General features: G+C 44.9%; 1 protein-coding gene across 1 annotated transcript in view; it reads left to right on the forward strand.

The window, feature by feature from the left end:
• The window catches only part of ALDH1A3 (aldehyde dehydrogenase 1 family, member A3), a 29,432-nt gene that overhangs the window by 475 nt on the left and 12,052 nt on the right, over positions 1-16,905 (forward strand). Inside the window, exons 2-6 of the mRNA XM_010132126.1 lie at positions 5,673-5,813; positions 7,784-7,913; positions 9,473-9,534; positions 12,232-12,360; positions 14,653-14,766. Of these exons, the coding sequence (XP_010130428.1) occupies positions 5,739-5,813; positions 7,784-7,913; positions 9,473-9,534; positions 12,232-12,360; positions 14,653-14,766 (510 nt within the window). The 5' untranslated portion in view covers positions 5,673-5,738. The remainder of the gene's footprint in view (positions 1-5,672; positions 5,814-7,783; positions 7,914-9,472; positions 9,535-12,231; positions 12,361-14,652; positions 14,767-16,905) is intronic.

Consider the following 16,905-nt stretch of genomic DNA (forward strand, 5'->3'; position numbering starts at 1 on the left):
AAATTCAGCATCGTTCTGGCGCTGTAGACAGCAAGGAAGCAGCCGGTCTGAGGAAATAGCAGCGGAGGTGATCCACATCACTGACAGAACCTGGGCCTCGTGCTGAGAGTGTTTATCCACGAGTGCCTGCATATAAACTCACCCTGTTTTAAACACGATCAACAAATAACCTGAGTGCTTGGAGGAATTTGAGCTCACTCATGCAGACTCTGCCCACTTTCTGCTAGAGATGTGGTGCTGCTTTTTCAGCTGCTGTCACGGGTTCTGGTCTCCTGCACAAACGTGGAAACTCTCAGGTAAAACCAAACCGGTATCTCTCAAGTACTTTAGAAATCCCTGGCCCTGGTGTGCTGCAGATTACCCTGGGACATAACTGTTACTAAACAGTTTGAGGTGATGAAGAATCAGATGTGACATTTTTTGTCCAAAACAGCTCATCATGTATGGGCCAACTGGCCTGACCTATGGGAAAGAGCTGGCCCGAGAGCTGGCTTTTTGCGGTCTGTCATGGGAAGGTGACTCACAGCTTCTCTGCTCTACCAGGGCTCTGGTTGCTGTGGGCAGTAAGTGATGGGCAGTGTGGCCATTTCTGCCTGTACTGTGGCATGTTTTTCTCAGTATCTAAGTGTGCTCAACACTTGTGAGGCCTAAGGCCTGGTTTCCAGCCATAGAGCTGCCCTGGGGATCCTTTCCTAGTAGGAGGGAGCAGAGGCAACATGTTTTCTGGTACTACACTGTGCAGAGAATAGAACCTGACCCTTCTGGAGGCGGGAGCAAACCTGCTTGGCAATACAAGTCTCCAAGCAGCTTGTCAATAGTGTAAGGTGGCCGGTCCTTTAGCATGGCACTAAAGCAGCCTCTGCGACCTGTTGCCGTTAGGGGATCTGTGCACCCATGGGCAATTACAGACTGAGACAGAACCAAACATTGTGTAATTTTTATTCTAACTGGGTAGGACACAACTGTGTGTAATAGCAGTGGCATGTAAACACGAAGCTAATGCTGATGCAACTGTATTTTGCTAGGCAGAATCCATGACACTGTTATTGTTCCCTGAGTAAAGTGTCTCCTCAAGCAGTTACAGACCATTACATGAGTATTTCAAGTCTGCTTCTTAATGACTTGATTAAAGAAAGTTGTTAGGCAGAACTAAAAGGCTGGTTTTTGCAGCTTGCCTCCTTGAGACTCGTCCCTGCCTGAATTCAAGGGTAATGTTCAGCTTCTGACTTGCAGGAGAGTCACTGTAAACCTTTCCTTGGAGCCAGGCATTGGAGCCCTTTGCCCGTGGATACTCAGCGTAGCTGGCTGACTCCTTGGTTATAGAGTAGTCGCAGGCAAGAATGTCAGTTATCTGTCTGCCCCATGGGTACTGAAAGCCTCGTCTTCCAGTGGTGTGTTTTTGGTTTTTTTTTTATTTTTTTTGCTCTCAGTAGGTTTTTGTGAGGGACTGAGTGGGGTTAGACCTGGGTCTGGATTAGTTAAAAAACAGAGTTATGGTGAGAAACATCCCAGACTAGCTGTTTGGCTGGTGACACTTGACCACATCCCACTGTCCTCTGGCAAACTGAAACTTTCTTTGCCCTGGTTGAACATCCCCTCCCAGGTCTGTAACTCCAGTCTGTCGGAGGTGCTACAGAAAACACCTCCGGTCTGTTGGAGGTGGTGAGTTGTGTTCAGTGGTGCTTTCCAGTGTCTTGTCCTCACGTGCCACCATACTTGCTTGTGCTGTTCAGTACCACTGCAGGGGTGGCAGTTCCTGGTACTGGCTCTGGTTTCAGCTATGCTGTGCCAGGGTTGGCTCTGCCTTCAGAGTGGGCTGGGATCAGGACTTCCCCAGCCCTGAACAGAAACCTGCCCCTCCCTGGCCGTGCAGAATGTGTTTTGCTTAGCTGCACGTGAGGGGTGGGAATTTGGCAGCCGATATCTCAGTGATGACAGTTTAGTCTGGTGCTGAAACTTGGCCAATGCTTTACGAGGCTAGGAGCAAAGGTTTTGTTGTTTGTTCTTTAGTTACAGAATTTGAAGCAGAATTGCCCTTGATGGGATAGTTGGGGGATAAAGCAAAGTCTTGTGTGGAAAAAAAATAAAAAAACACTGAAAATAAAATGCTAAATGCATCCACCGGATGCTTGGAGGCTTTTTGCTTCAGCTAATGGCTTAGTGTGCAAGTGTTTGCTGGGTTGATAACAGAGAAGGAATTACTTCCTTCATTAGACTTCTGCCCCCAGGGAATAGCGCAGCCCTACAACTTCCACCCTGTCCTGGTGTCACCATATGAAAGCAAAACCACTTGCACCATTGCCACCTCGCTGGTGCTGTTGATAACACTTGAAGACAGGCTTGTTTCTTCTAGCAGCTTGCTAGCTGCTTGTCCTTCCTCCAAGAGGTGCCCAGCTCATCTGGCCGCACAACATGTGGGCAGCAGGTCCACAGCTGTGACTGTCAAGCAGTCTTGACACTGGAGCTTCTGTCATGATCATTTCTAAGCAGTTTGCTCTCCCGTGGGGATCTTTGAAGGGTTGTGAGAGGGTTTAGTTCAGTCATCCTCACCCCCTCAGACTGCAGTGGCAGGCTGAGGTAAGAGGCTGCAAGACTATTATTCCCTCAGCAGACTTGCAATGCTCTCAATAATGGTTTTGGACACTTTGGGCTGTTAAGATGCTGCTTGTAGCTGTTTTGAACTTGGGTTCAAAAGTTAGAGCAATGCAATGTTTCCTGTTTGCAGGAAAGCTGGTCAGGGTTTTGAATTGAATTTCTCTTTGAATTGAGAACCTGTGGTGTGCTTGTCCCTGTGTCAGGAAAGTGCCTTTCCAAAGCTATGCACAGTGGAGGCTTTTTGAGGAAGTTAGTCATGAATTGAAGAATGATGGTCTCCAGTGGGTGTGTTCCATCCCTGCAATGTCTCCTTACTGGCCAGGCTGAAGCAGGGCAAGGCTTTTCTGTAGGTGTTTTCTCCGCTCAGAGTCAGCAGGGTGGTGGTCTGTGCTGTGCTCTGCAGCCTGCTGCTGATGCAGGAGAGAGGAAAAATGGGCAGGATAGAAGTGGAGCAGAGATGAGGAGGACTTGAGGTGGAGGAGGAAGGTGGAGGAGGTAGCTTAGAACAAAGAATGGTGTGAGTTTGTTCAGGGGAAGATGGTATGTGGTTGTGTAACTGGGGCTTGTATCATAGTGCAAACATCCAAGGTGGGTATGAGGGTTTGAGGCATTTCCCAATGCTGCAATGCTTGGCTTTACAGTCTTAATATTTCTCTTAGTGGAGCTTTTTATGTAATACTCAGTAAATCTGTGTAGATCAGAACTGACCACCAGAACACATGGACCTCCTCCTCCTCGTTGTGGTTTTATATATCGCAGGGTGTCCCTGGCACCTTGACAGTTACAAGTCTCTTGTCACGCATTGTGCCTACCTATTGCAACATGCCTGCAATGAACATGCCATTTGGACTCCCCTAATGCCTAGTCATAACAGGATGGATTAAGAATGGCATTTCAGCCTTCCTGAAGAATTTTTCCTTCTTTTTGCTGATCTCTCAGGCCTATTGAGGCTGTGCAGGCTCACGAGATCTCATTTGGTGGTGCTTCCCCTGAGGGTGTTTTGAGAAAAGCCTTTCTATTTGTGTGATAGTACCCAGCATGTCTGAGAAAAGAGATGAGATAGAAAACTGGTGTTTGCAGGACCTGCAGCAGGGCTCAGGTGCTCCCATGTTTAGAGAATGGGGAAGATCTGGGCATGCACTGAAGACCTCTACTCATACAGCCATCCCATCCCTGTTCCTGTGAGTGCCAGGGCAGTGGGAAGACCCTCAGTACCAAGGACATGCTGTGCTTTGGCATTTGCCGCTGCAGACCCAATGCTTTGCATGTCGCTGCTCCCAGCCTGGTCACAGAAGCTAAATAATTGCTGCTAAGGGAAGACTTGTTCAAACCTGACACACTTCTTGTGTTTCTTTGTCGTCTTTGTCACATAAAATATTGCCTTCTTTCAGCTCGAGTCTTCATCCCAGCAGGCAAGATGGGGACTACACAAGCTGGTGGTGTGGTGCCTTATGGCTTTTGTGATGTGCCAGTTTGAATCCAGCTCAGCTCAGCTGAAACAAACCATTCTGAAGGCCTGTTCTGCCTGTGGAAGATGGGCTGCAGGCAGGACACGCTGGCCTCACACAGCCCCTGCTTGGTCCCTCTGCCTTTCCAGCACCGTTGCCTGACCAGAGCCATTCTTAACCCCTTGTAACAGCACAAGTTTCCTCCAATGGTTTCTCCATTGGGAAAGTGCCATTCCCAAAAGGTGGGGGTCTTTTCCTGGCGGTATAGGTCAGACAGTTTTAAAGCTGGGTAATCTTTTTGTAAAGAAAAGAAGCCAAGTTTAGCCTAAGGTGCCATTTCAATGGGTGAGGACTTGCTATTTTCTCTACGAACTTTTGTTGTTAGAAGGCAACATGTTTCCACCATAATATTTTTCTTGGCTGAGCAGCACACATTTCCCCATGAGGGGAGAATGGCCAGACCTTGTTGGATCCCTGCAGAAGTTCACTTTGTAATTGTATCCAGACAAGACTTGAGATAAGAAGTAAATGAGAGCAACTGCTGAAGGAACAATGAAGGCCTGAAACCCTCCTCCTTTCCCACTCTCTCAAGCCATATATTGCAGAGAGGTGCAAGTTCGCCATCAGCTGAAACAAGGCACAGGCTTTGCTGGACATTATTTAGAGCAGGATTCTGTCCAGAGCCAGGGCGAGGGATGCTTTATGTGTGCTTGGGGTACAGCCTTGGCCTCTTGGACATTGGTGGCAGTGTCCCCGTTGACTTCATTGAGTCAGAAAGCTGCTCTTAGCTTTGGTTTTTTAAAAAATCAACATATGTGGGTAGAAAGAAGGAGTCTAGGGTATTCTCTGGCCAGAGCATGAAGCATCTCTGGAGGTGATGGTGTGGGGAAAGAGGGAATTAGCTGCCCACCTGAGCAGTAACTTGGTTAAACAGGGTTAGGTTTGGTCCAGAGCCTGGTGAAGCAGTTGGGAGATGAAGGGAGAGCAGCACTAAGTCTGCGTAAGTGAAATGCCTTTGTCATAGCAGTGAACACCAAAACTCTTCCCATCTTGTAGAAGTGTTCTGGAAGAGTAATCCAGGATCTAAGGGAGCCTTTTTAGTGTGTTAACTGTTACTGGCATGGGTTCCAGTGGGACTGAATGGTGGGATCTGAGCTGTGACTGTTCCCCTGGAAGAAATCGTGATCTCTCTCATGAGGGACTTTCCTTCCCACTTCCCACACTTGTTCAGAGGATGATTCATGCAGGCCAATGGCCTGTCATGCTTAGGGAAGCCATAATGGGAACAGAATTGGGATCTTGTTTGTTCATCCTCCCCCAGGTTTGGTCCTCCTCCTCCTTCCTTTGGCAGGAACATGATTCTGGATTGTTGTATAAACAAGCCAGTTGCATAAAATTACCCTTGAAAGGCCCTGTAGGTACTCTGACCCCAAGGTTGTTTATGAGCCCAGGCCAAACCCCAAAATTATTGCAGGCTTGGGTCCAAATCCAGGAGTAAAATGGAAGTGGTTTTGTCAGACAATGTGGTGTAGCCACTACAGCATCATCTAGGCATCAGCCTGGTGAAGTTTCTGTGCCGTTGTCCAGCTCCTTCCTTATAACCTGAGGTTTTCTTGTATCCACATCTAGCCTGATGTGGATAACGCCGTGGAAGCAGCAAAGGCAGCATTCCAGAGAGGTTCTCCATGGAGACAGATGGATGCCCTCAGCAGAGGACGACTCCTGCACAAGCTAGCTGATCTTCTCGAGCGAGACAGAGTCATCTTGGCAGTAAGTTCTGTGATCGGTGAGCAGTGATAAACCAGCAGCAGTTGGCTGATAACTCAGCTCCAATCCTCTGATTTTGCTGCATCTGTATCTACTTGATGGTTTTCTTTTTTCTCTCTGCATGAAGGGCAGAAGAGTCCATGCAGGAGTCATGGCTTATCTTCCTCATTCTGCAGGATGATTTTAGGGGTCTTAGAAGAAGGCTGTTAGTTCTTCTGTATAGCTGACTTCTCCAAAACTTTGGCTAGTTATTGAAATTATTAGAGATGCTAATAACTAAATTTTACATAAACATTCTTTCCTAGTTTAACAATCATCAATGTTTGTGGCTGTCTCCCAGTTCTGTTCTTAAAACCCACACAAACAAACAAAAAAAACCCCAAAACCCAAAACAACCAACGAACAAGCCCGAAACAAACCAACCAATCCAAAACACTACAACTGACTCAGTCCTGCAAGGCCAGTTTGACTTCTTTGCAAATTGCTTCCCTTAAAATGAGAAGCTGGAAAGAGAATCTTGCTCTTGTCCAGTGTCATGCAAAAACTACATTCCAAATTGTGCCCACCAATCCCAGCATCTCTCAGCTTAGAGCTGCTGTCAGTCCACAGCTAAGACCTTGGACTTGAGCACTCAATTCAGTGTTGTGCTTTGGCTCTGCTTATCTTCAGGGAATGGCATTGATGACAATTGGTGCTGTTGGATGTGTTTATCATCCTGAGCCAACTGAGGTCAGTAGGACTTAACAGACAAGGGATGTGCTTAGGAGCCTGTACTTGTTTGAGCTGGGTCTCTTTCTCCAACATAGTGTCTCTTAACCACATGAAGCCTACAGTTTCAGCAGTACAAAACCAAAAAACCCAGGTCTCCAGACAGTTCTGGACAGAGGAGGGAGGGGGGAGGAAAGTGTGTGTGTGTGTTAGTACACCCTGCTTATTTTCTGCCCACCTTTTGCTGTATCTTCAGAGGACCCTCCTTTTTCCCTAACCAGGATGCTCATTTCAAGCTTTCTGCTGCCCTTCTGCTCTAGGAGGGCTTGTTTGCTGTTGTTATTTTCACTGCAGAAAAGCAGCCGTAGCTGCCTTGGCTGCATGGTAAGCAATGACTTATAAAAATCAGTTGTTTTAGCAGACGTTTGGAGTAGATAACAATCCTAGTCATTCCAAGGGGAATGTCTGTTCGAGTGCTGTTTGGACCCTAATGTCCGTGGAAGATGACAGGGTATGACTTCATATGTAAACAAAGAAGTTTCAATCTACCAAGGGATAGTACTTCCTTTATGGATGTGCTGGCCATTTGCACCAATATCCCGTTTGATGCCCGGAGTACAGAACAAAGCATTCACTGAGCTCGTGTCCAGAACAGTGAGAGGGACACGGGCTGAGACTGGACTTCCTCAGAGCTGCTCTGCATCAGTGCAGCTTTAGTGAAGCAACTTCTCCCTTGCCTTAGTCTCAGCACAGATCTGAGCTCAAAAGTTGCTTTACCAGAACTCTGTAAAAAATGTGTTTTCTATCATCCTGTGGACAAAAGAGGCTTTTCATAGGTTGGTTTTAGGGCTATGAAAATAGATTTCCAAATAAAAGGAACTGACTGATTTCAGTGACACCATCTGGAATCCAGAACATCTGTGTTGGAGGGTCAGTTGCGGTGAAGTCATGACACTCACATCATTTCTGACCAGTGCCTCAGACCACAGCCCTGTATCCCACCCACAGCCACCTTCTGGGGGCTTTCAGAAGAGGTGCTTTCATCGCCATCACTGAACAAAGCAACTTCTGTAGGCATCAGGGTTGTTGGGTCTTGTCTCCCTTCTATTTATTTGTGTTAACAGGTTCATCCCTTAAATATAAGGGGAGGGAATGAAACCCCACGTCTGCAGCACAAGACAAAATAAAATTGAGGAGTTTCTCTAAAAGCTTTTTTGAGAAAAAGCATTGACTTGTCTGACCATGAGTGCAATTTGGTTTTGCAGACTCTGGAAACAATGGACACAGGAAAACCTTTTCTGCAGGCTTATTTCATTGACCTGGAAGGCTGTATAAAAACACTCCGATATTACGCTGGATGGGCTGATAAAATTCAGGGCAGAACTATCCCAGTGGGTAAGTTCCTTCAGACCCAGTTTCAGAGCTGGGATGGGGTCGGACTCAAGGGAGGGAGGGCTGCTGGGTGCATGGAACGGCCAGTTTCTGAGAGCCTGCAAAAAATAGCCTGCATTTCCTTTCTCTCTCAGGATGCATTTTAAGTAGATGTGTTTCAAGATTTAAACTAATGGCAGAACAATGTGAATGCCTGGATAGATTCATCTCTGGATGGGTTCTTGTGTCGCTTTTTTAACAGAGGAACCTTTTGAGTTTTGAAATCAGACTAATTCTTACTTAAAGAAAAAATTCCACACATTATAGGGGACTTTATTCACTAGGTATCACTGAAATGAATTAAGAGGCCAGAGAGTGTAAGGACAGAGGATTCTGGGGAGAATTGTATGAGGGCAGCAGAGCTTGTGCTGACCTAGATGCCACAGGGATGTGGCAGATGGTTGATGTGGAACCCACCAGTGTCTCCCACTTCACCACTGTTACTGCATCCCTGATAGTGCTGGCTCTCAGATCTGTAAAGGGATCATGTAGTGCTTTTACTTAACTTTTATTAAAGTTAAGAAGGGCTGAGATGTTGACTCCTCAGAGGCTGATGCACTGAGCTCTTGAGGGGACCCTGTCAAGTTTTCTGACACTTGAATGAGGTTTTTCAAAATGTCCACATTGCACAATGAGCAATACGGTGTGTTTTCAAATACACTATACACCTATGTTTGTCCCTGCATGTGGGTGATCCCTGAGGCTGTGTGAATGACTGGCACTGCAGACAAAAATTACCAGAGCAAGGGCTCTGAGGAGCTGAACTAGTTCACTCTGTGCAGGCAGCAAAGGGAACAATGCTAGTCATATAGACTGAGAGCTGTCACACTTGTTCACAGTAACATGAAGCTTTGCTTGCCTGGACACTGCTTTGTCCTGATTTAAGATCATTTCCAAACCCTGTAATTAGAAATGCTCCTGTTTTCTGTCAGATCTTCCTAGTGAAACTAGTTTTTCAGCAAGAATGAATTTGTAAGGAAAATATCCTTCCTGATTTCTCTTTGAAAGAGTAGTAGCAGTATTTTAAAATGAATGGTATTGCCTAAGTCAGAGTTTCATCTTTTTGTGATTTCTTACCAGAATTGCAATTCCTGTTTCTGCCAGAATCATATTCAGTGTAAATGGGTTTAAAAACTCTTCCCCTCAGGGAGACAAGTGCTTTGCTTCTTTCAGTGAGACACAATCCGAATGCAATATGTGCTTGCTTCTCAGTGTGGCAGGGAGTTATCCTCCCCTTAGCCTCTCACAGGGAGTTTGCAGGAGGAGTGGAACTGCTGCTTTTAAAAGGTTCTGCTGTGATGATGAGCAGGGTTTGGCTTTTGAGTTAACACAAGACCTGTTCTCAAACAGACCTTCATCTGCTTGAGGTGTCCCAGAGGTGTGAGTTAAGATGAACAGATACAGGGTTCTTTGTCTAATACGGTTTTAGTTCTGTCCCCAACCTGCCAGTGTGCAGTGTCTTGAGCTCTTTCCGCAGAAGCAAGGATTTTGACTGGTTTGTCTTCTACTCTTTTGTCTTGCAGATGAAAACTTTGTCTGTTTTACCAGGCATGAGCCGATGGGTGTCTGTGGAGCCATAACCCCTGTAAGTAGCAGTGGTGGTGCCTTGCATCTCCCGTAGAGCTGGAGGAAGTACACGTGCACTCCCCATCTTACAGTGCAGCCATTTGCTTCTTAGTTAAGCACAGCTGTTCTGCAGGGAACTCCCATCGCAGATGCCTGATGTACTTTCTTCTTTTTCCCCCATGCCAATTGCTCTTGGCAACACAAAGCCCTCCACAGTGGAAGGGTGGGTCTCCTAAGCAGATCCTCTGTTCCCCTCTACGGCTGACACCAGTCCCCAGAGACCAGTCAGAGCTCTCTGACTCTTGCACTGCTGGGAACACCATCTTGGCATTACATGTGCTAGCATTTTGCTGCCTAGAGCTGATGCATAGTTTTGAGTTTCAAATCATATCATTCTTAATGCCCCCAGCTGTTCTCTGAACTTTCTGTGATTAAATCTCACTGAATAGTTTTCTTTTCCTTGAGATCTCATTCTCTGCAGAGGGGACAGTGTGGCTAGTTCTTGGAATACATCCAGTTCTAGTGTGTGTTGCTTATGCTGTTTAAACAGACAACAGGAAGAATTACAGCTACGTGGGAGATATAGTTTGTTCCTGTGTGGCTGTAAAATGCTTTGAACGTGGTGTCCTACAGGCCACGAGGCAAATGGTGGCGTGCCAAGATTCTCTGTTTGGAAACTTGGATCAATAAAAGTCTATGGAAGTTTTTAACCTTTGGAGTAAGGTTACAGGAAAGATGGAAAGAAATCCATGTAGGGTATTGGATTTGCTGGACCCTGGGAATACCAGGTCTGGACCAGTTCCCAAAAATATCTGTGGAAATTTTGCTTTTTCCTTGAGCAGGACTGAGCTTATATCCCCAGTGATAAGACAGTGTGATCTATTGAGCAGTGTCAGGCTGAGGCAAGTGGGAGATGGTCAGGACTAGTGACCAGACGTTTGGCTTGATGACTTCTGCACAGCTTTTCTGGCTGAATAAGCAATGTGACCAATTGTGGGCAAGTAGAATTTGTAACTTAAGATCAAAACCTCGGGTTCCTCACACTGATCACCAGTTAAAAGGTATTTCCTGATCACATTTCAGCCACCTTTGGCACTCAGCAATGCTTTGGAAACTGCCCCTTTAAAATCCTGCATGTAGGATGGTTTGGAGGGCCACTTGAAGGGGACATAGTATGACTAATATTTCAGGATGACCCTATATCAGCGGTAAATACAGTATAAAGCACAGAACCACATTTGACTCAAGTTCACACTGTGTTTGTAAAAATGATGATTGGGGTCCACAAAACCACATCCGTCTTCAGTTTACTTAGAAAAAATCCCCTTCAGTTTGTTTTGCAGTTTGATCTCTAACACCAGCAGATTGTGGGTCTCTATATTCCTATTTAATTTAAAGAGATTCTGTCACTATTCTACATACATCTTCCTAGACCAGTTAGCAGTCCTCCCTTTTTCTTGTGGCTTGACTATATTTAGACCGGTGTTCTTAGAAGGTACAGCATGTGGCTGAGCTTTATCCCAAAGTGACGCCAAGAGTTGGCCCTGGAGTCCTTTACTGTTATGTCCACCAACCGTTCTGCAATGGAAAGCTCCTAATGAAGTTGTGTCATGCTCTGGATGTATAACCATGAGTGTAGAGGTGGATGGCTCAAGCTACAAAGTCAGGCCTTCAGGAAGGCTTGGGAGAAAAAGACAAATGGGCAAATCATGGGATGTGGCCATTGGAGGAGATCACTGAAATGAAACAGGTCTGGGAAAGACGGATAAGCAAGTTGAAGAATAGCACATTAGAGAAAACTCTGCTTTGTCTTCGGGCTGCTGGATTAGAACAGAACTCATCTCTTAAAAGCTACACTGCTAATTTATTTGTCTGAATTTGTGTATTCCTAACATATTTGGCTTCTTTGTTGATAGCTGTAGGCCCTTGGCTTGAGCCTTGACAAGAAGTCCCCTTACTGTTGGCCTGCTTCCATCATCCCCAAAGCAGCATTAATTATTTTTAATGAAGAAATCCTTTCTGCTGCCAAATGACCTTTCTGAGATTCAGTGAGCCAGATTTTCCACTTCTTGCTTAGGTTCCAAGATCTACAAATACACATGACCATGAAAGAGATTAAAACAGAGGAAACTGATGTGGACTGGTTCCTAATTCCAAATAAGAAAACTAATTGGAATTTACAATTTGAAGGGAGTATAAGACCTCCCCGGATTTCCATGACAGAACAACCCACTGCAGTTTCCTAGTTATAAACCTGGGATTGAATGATATTGTGTAACTCTGAACTACTCAGCCAATGCCCAACACAAATGATGTTTTTCAATGAGCAGTTGCACCCTGTAATTCCCCCACATAAGGACACTGTACAAAATGATGCACCAGGATGCTGCCTCCAATACTATTGCTGTAAACAGCCCAAATCCTATACAAAGTGTGATCAAACTCCTCTAAAGAATGAGGTTGTGTCATGCAGAAGTTTGTCCAACATACAGGATTAGCTTGAGGACTGCCAGCAATATCTGGGATCTCAGGGGCCATCAAGGAAGTTACACTCTATAGTCCAGGCAAACACAGTGTTGTAAGCAGGTGCTTCTCTTCGTGACTGTCCTCCCAGTTGCTTCTTCTTCCCTGTGCTGTGTGAAGGTGGGGGGGATACTGCGTGGAAGCGAGTAGGTGACTGTGGTGGGCTGATCTAACCAGCCTTATGTTCTTGCAGTGGAACTTCCCGTTGCTAATGCTGGTTTGGAAGATGGCACCAGCACTGTGCTGTGGAAACACTTTGGTTATTAAGCCAGCGGAACAAACTCCTCTCACATCGCTGTACATTGGCTCACTGATCAAGGAGGTAAGGAAATCTGACCATCCTGTCTAGGATACTGTTCTTTTAAGGTCCTAAGTAAGACTGTATTTCGAATTGGCTCTGTAGACTTCTAGATTTTAGAGACGTTAAAGCCTCACAGAGGAAAGTGAGAACAACCTCTATCTTCAATATTTTCTTTCAAAGGCCTTCATGGTTGGCAGTGGCTGGCTGGGAGGAAGCAAAGATCACAAAACCTGTAGGTTTTAGTTCTTTCTCAGGAAGCTGCAGAGAGGAAAAAATGGTGCTTTTATTCTTCTGCCCTCTCTTCCCCCTCTCAAATGAGGGAAAGACTATAGCTCAGTTTTATTAGACAGTGGGACAAAAAAGGGTGTGATTAGACAGCAGTGTTGTGTTTGTACCATTTTTAAGTGGGATAATTCAACCAAGACAGAGTGCCATGGGAAACAATTCTTCTTCGTTTCTGCGGTTCGTAGAACAATTTAGCTCTGTCTGGCGTTTAAAGCCAACTCGCTGTTGAGTTAAAGGGAAGATGATAGGTTGGGATTTCATTTGGTTTAGGGCTTGTCAAGTAGGATCTCATGTGCCTTCAGATCTGTTAATCATACAGAGGTGGTGGGAGGTGCACAGAACCTTCCAGGAGCAGTCAGCTTCCTCCATCTACGTACGTGACTAATTGTGAGGGAAAACTAAAAGGGTTGTAGATAGGCTTTTGCCTCTCAGCTGGGAAAGTCTGTTTGTTACGCTCAGTCTAATGATAATGATTATGTCTGTTTATAGCCTGGAAGAAAACAGAAGGATACATTAATAATTGACACTTAGGGCTCCTCCATCAGGAAAGGCAGTACAAAAATACTCCCAGTTTAGTATCTTCTGCAGTTAATTATCTTAAGATTACACAAAACAAGTAAGCATAGGGTACAGGCACAGCATCCTCCAAAATCATTCAGTTCTGCTGAAATCAATTTTTTGAGCTGAAATTCTAAGCTGCCTGTTTCTCACAGTTGTCCTTCAAGGCAGAAGTGTAATTAGAGCAGAATAATTTTATTTGAAGATGGCTTCTTTCTCCACCCAAAATTAACTAAATTCTTAGCAGTTCTTCAGAAGAATAAGTTAAACTTCTTTTTTTTTAAATCTTTAAAAGGATGCAAATGATGTTAACGCACAAGTAAAACTACGTCTTTAGTTCAATTCAATTAATTTTGAGCCAAGCAAAATATTTTGGCTTTCTTTTTTTGCTGAAAAACAGAAAAAACTTCTTGGCTTGGGGTGACCTGAACCAGTTTTTTGCTTCCTTGTGGCTTTGCTGCTGACTCCAAACACCATTACTTGCACAGTTTGACATGCAGTATTTTCTCAAACTCATTAGCCAAGATGCCAGCTCTGTGAAACTCACTTTGATCATTGTCACATCCACAGAAGAAATATGACTGCTCTTCCAATATATGAAAACAAAATACACGCAAAAAAAGTCTTACAAAGATAGTTTTTTGAGAGATAGTACATGAGCAATTACTTCCATTTTTCCTACGTTAGGAAGGAGCAACTGTATTTAATGAGATTTTTGTATTAAAAAACCACAAGAAATGAAGTGGTTGTTTAATATCCTGCAATTCCATTGTTAGAGATTGCAGGGAAAACAACCTTGTGCCATCAGGAGCAGAGGAAGGCTAATCTAGAAGAACATTATCCTTAAAACTCTGGTTTCAGGAAGTAAAAACAAACCAGTAAGTCCCACACTTCTCCTCGCACTAGAATTTCACCTAAAGTTTTGCCATTTGTCTCTTTTGGCAAAATTACTAGTTGGCTAATCTAGGTTGTAAATGTGGTGGAAACTGGTATAAGTCTGTTACCATCTGCTCCTGTGTTCCTGTTTTATTAGCCCCATCATCAAGTGAGGTTTTACTGACTTCTTAATCCCTCTGGCCCCTGAAGAACCACAAATGTCAACCTTTGTTCATAACAAACTTTCATTCAGTTACCCCTTGGCTCCAGCTGCACAGCAGTAGCTGGAGGCCAAGTTTGGCCCCAAGACTCCCTCTCTTTTGTCTTGAAACTGGGACTTCTCCAAGAATTCTTACTGAAACTTGGCATTTCCTAAGCCTGGCTGTTACTTTCACCCACGTCTGCTCCAGCTGGTAGCACGCAGCCGTGTTACTGGAAAGTCTGGAAAACAGGGATGTATCTGGTATGGGCTCCTTGTCTGTAACTTACAAAGAATATAATGCAATAATTAAAGCTCCTGAGAGCTGAACTGCAGAGCAGCTCTGTAGAGCTCAAAATCTCTCTATATAGAACTGTATTTAACTTCTGTTTTAGGTGGGTTTCCCTCCAGGTGTGGTGAACATTGTGCCAGGCTATGGCCCTACAGCTGGAGCTGCTATTTCTACCCATCACAGCATTGATAAAATCGCTTTCACTGGATCAACAAAGGTAGGTGATGGATTTCTCATAAAAGACCCACTGTTCCTCGTTGCATTCTCTCCTGAAACTGCCATCTTCATAAGACTGGACCAATGAAATGTCAATGATTCCTGCATAGCCAACACAATGTGATTTGTCCATCACACTCCATGTGGCAGGATTTCTCAGAAGTGTTTGGGATTTGCCTAATTCAGATCCACATCTCTGTAAGCTGGGTTTTGCCAAACCACCACATTTCTGTAAGAACTGTAAGTAGTAGATGCTCTGAATCTGCAGGAGAGGCTGGCAATGACTTATGTCATTGACCTGATGGAGCTTCTGGGCAAGTTTACCTGCCAGTCCTGCCCTGCAAGCGTGTGCAACTGGAAAACATGTCAGTCAGAGCCCTGAACAATTCTTCCTCAGCTTTAGTTGCTTCTGAGGAACGGGGACTTCAATAAAAACATGGCCCCATGCCCAAGGCTTCCTCTGCTGACGTGGACAGGATTAACATTTGAGCTGCTTCTGGGACTTGCACAGTAAAGCACCTTCTATTCAGTTTTTTCCTGTTAATAGCTACGGCTGCCTTGCTTGGCAGAGGGGTGGAAGCAAGACCTGTCAGACACCTATAGCCATCCTCTTCTGTACCAACATGAGGAGTGCAAGGCTGGGTCCAGTGCACAGAACCGAGTACAGCTGTGACATGCAAATATACTTGTCTCCAGTAATCACTGCTGAAAAGCCTCAAACAAAAAACCTGCTTAGAAAGGTGAACTTTTTTCCACTCACTGCTCTAGGTCTTTCTTGCAATATATATACTCACCTCCTGACTCTTCAGCTTCAGGGCAGCCTCCAAAGAATGGAAATGCTAACACCAATGGGTGCAGTTGAGGCAAAGAGTTTCTTCTCTTATTTCCTTGAGCAACACTATTCTTGCTGAGCATTTGCCAAATTCATTCATCCTTATACCTATCCTCATAACTACAGAGCATAATCTAAATGTATAATGATGACAGATCACCTGGAATGATATTCTCCGTCGATAAAGGTACCTCACTGAACACTCGGAAGCTGCTGAATTTAACAACAGTACCATCTAGTGGCTTTGTGTACACGCAAACTGCTTCGCTCCTCCCGCAGGAGAAGGGTGTTAAGCCCCCGTTTCTGTGTAGGGATCATGGGAGCAAACACCATAAAGGAAATGTTCACCACGAGCTTTTACTTTTGTGACAGTTGGTCTAATCTAGTTTACCTAGTTACACTCTTCTCTCCCAATCCTAGATCAGAAGCTTTTAGCCCTGATTTGGTGCTGGCTGTGTGAAAGCAGTAGAGTTTATACACTCATCCAGCCCACACAGGACTGTTTGGGTTTGTAATGAAAAAGGAGTATCCGGTAGACGAGGGGCACAAGGAAAATCTAAATCTCAGCCACTGGAGCCTGTAGGCAAAAATCTCCTGTAGATGCTGTGCTTGTCATGCTAATCCATGGGTGTGCAGGAAACACCAAGGCAGACAGATTCTTTGCTAATGCATGTGTAATTTAGAAGAGTTTTCTTCCCCCTCCGCCCATCTGTGAGTTCAGCTGCATCCCTGCAGTATTTGCAGCATAATGCTACTGTTTCTGAGCCAGGAAGAGAAGCTAATTCAAAATACATTTTGACTTAGTTTTTAAGCCCCAGCTTGGGCTCAGTGCCAGCCTGGAAGCATTGATCTTAAACTCTACAAGAATTTTCCCATCTAGATTTCTTCCTTTCCCTTAGCTTATTAACTTACTCCTCCTTGTCCAGCTAGCTTGTAGTAATGCCTCTTGCGAAGCTCTGTGTGTCTGCAGCATGAAGCATCAGTTTGTTCTCCTTTCAGGAGAGGGTGGCCAGATAAATTCCACCAGATGGTCCGAGCAGGTTCTTGTGCAAAAAGTGCCAGAGCAGGCCTAGCCGGAGTTTGTCTGTTGATGTCCTCGAGTATCACCTTGGAAGGAACATGCCTTAGCTACTCTTGTGGAGCAGCTCAGCCTAAACTGTCAGAAAAGGGTAGTTTTCTTCTAAGTGTCAAAATCTCTGCATGGCTTTCTGGTATAGGAGTGGTAACAGATAGGAACAGTTCTCACCATTGCCTTGGCAAGATCTACTCTAAGAAGCTCAACTCCCAATTTTTAGAAGTAGACCTCGT

The sequence above is a fragment of the Buceros rhinoceros genome, unplaced genomic scaffold (assembly GCF_000710305.1).
Source record: "Buceros rhinoceros silvestris isolate BGI_N320 unplaced genomic scaffold, ASM71030v1 scaffold22362, whole genome shotgun sequence".
In the NCBI taxonomy this organism is placed as follows: domain Eukaryota; kingdom Metazoa; phylum Chordata; class Aves; order Bucerotiformes; family Bucerotidae; genus Buceros; species Buceros rhinoceros.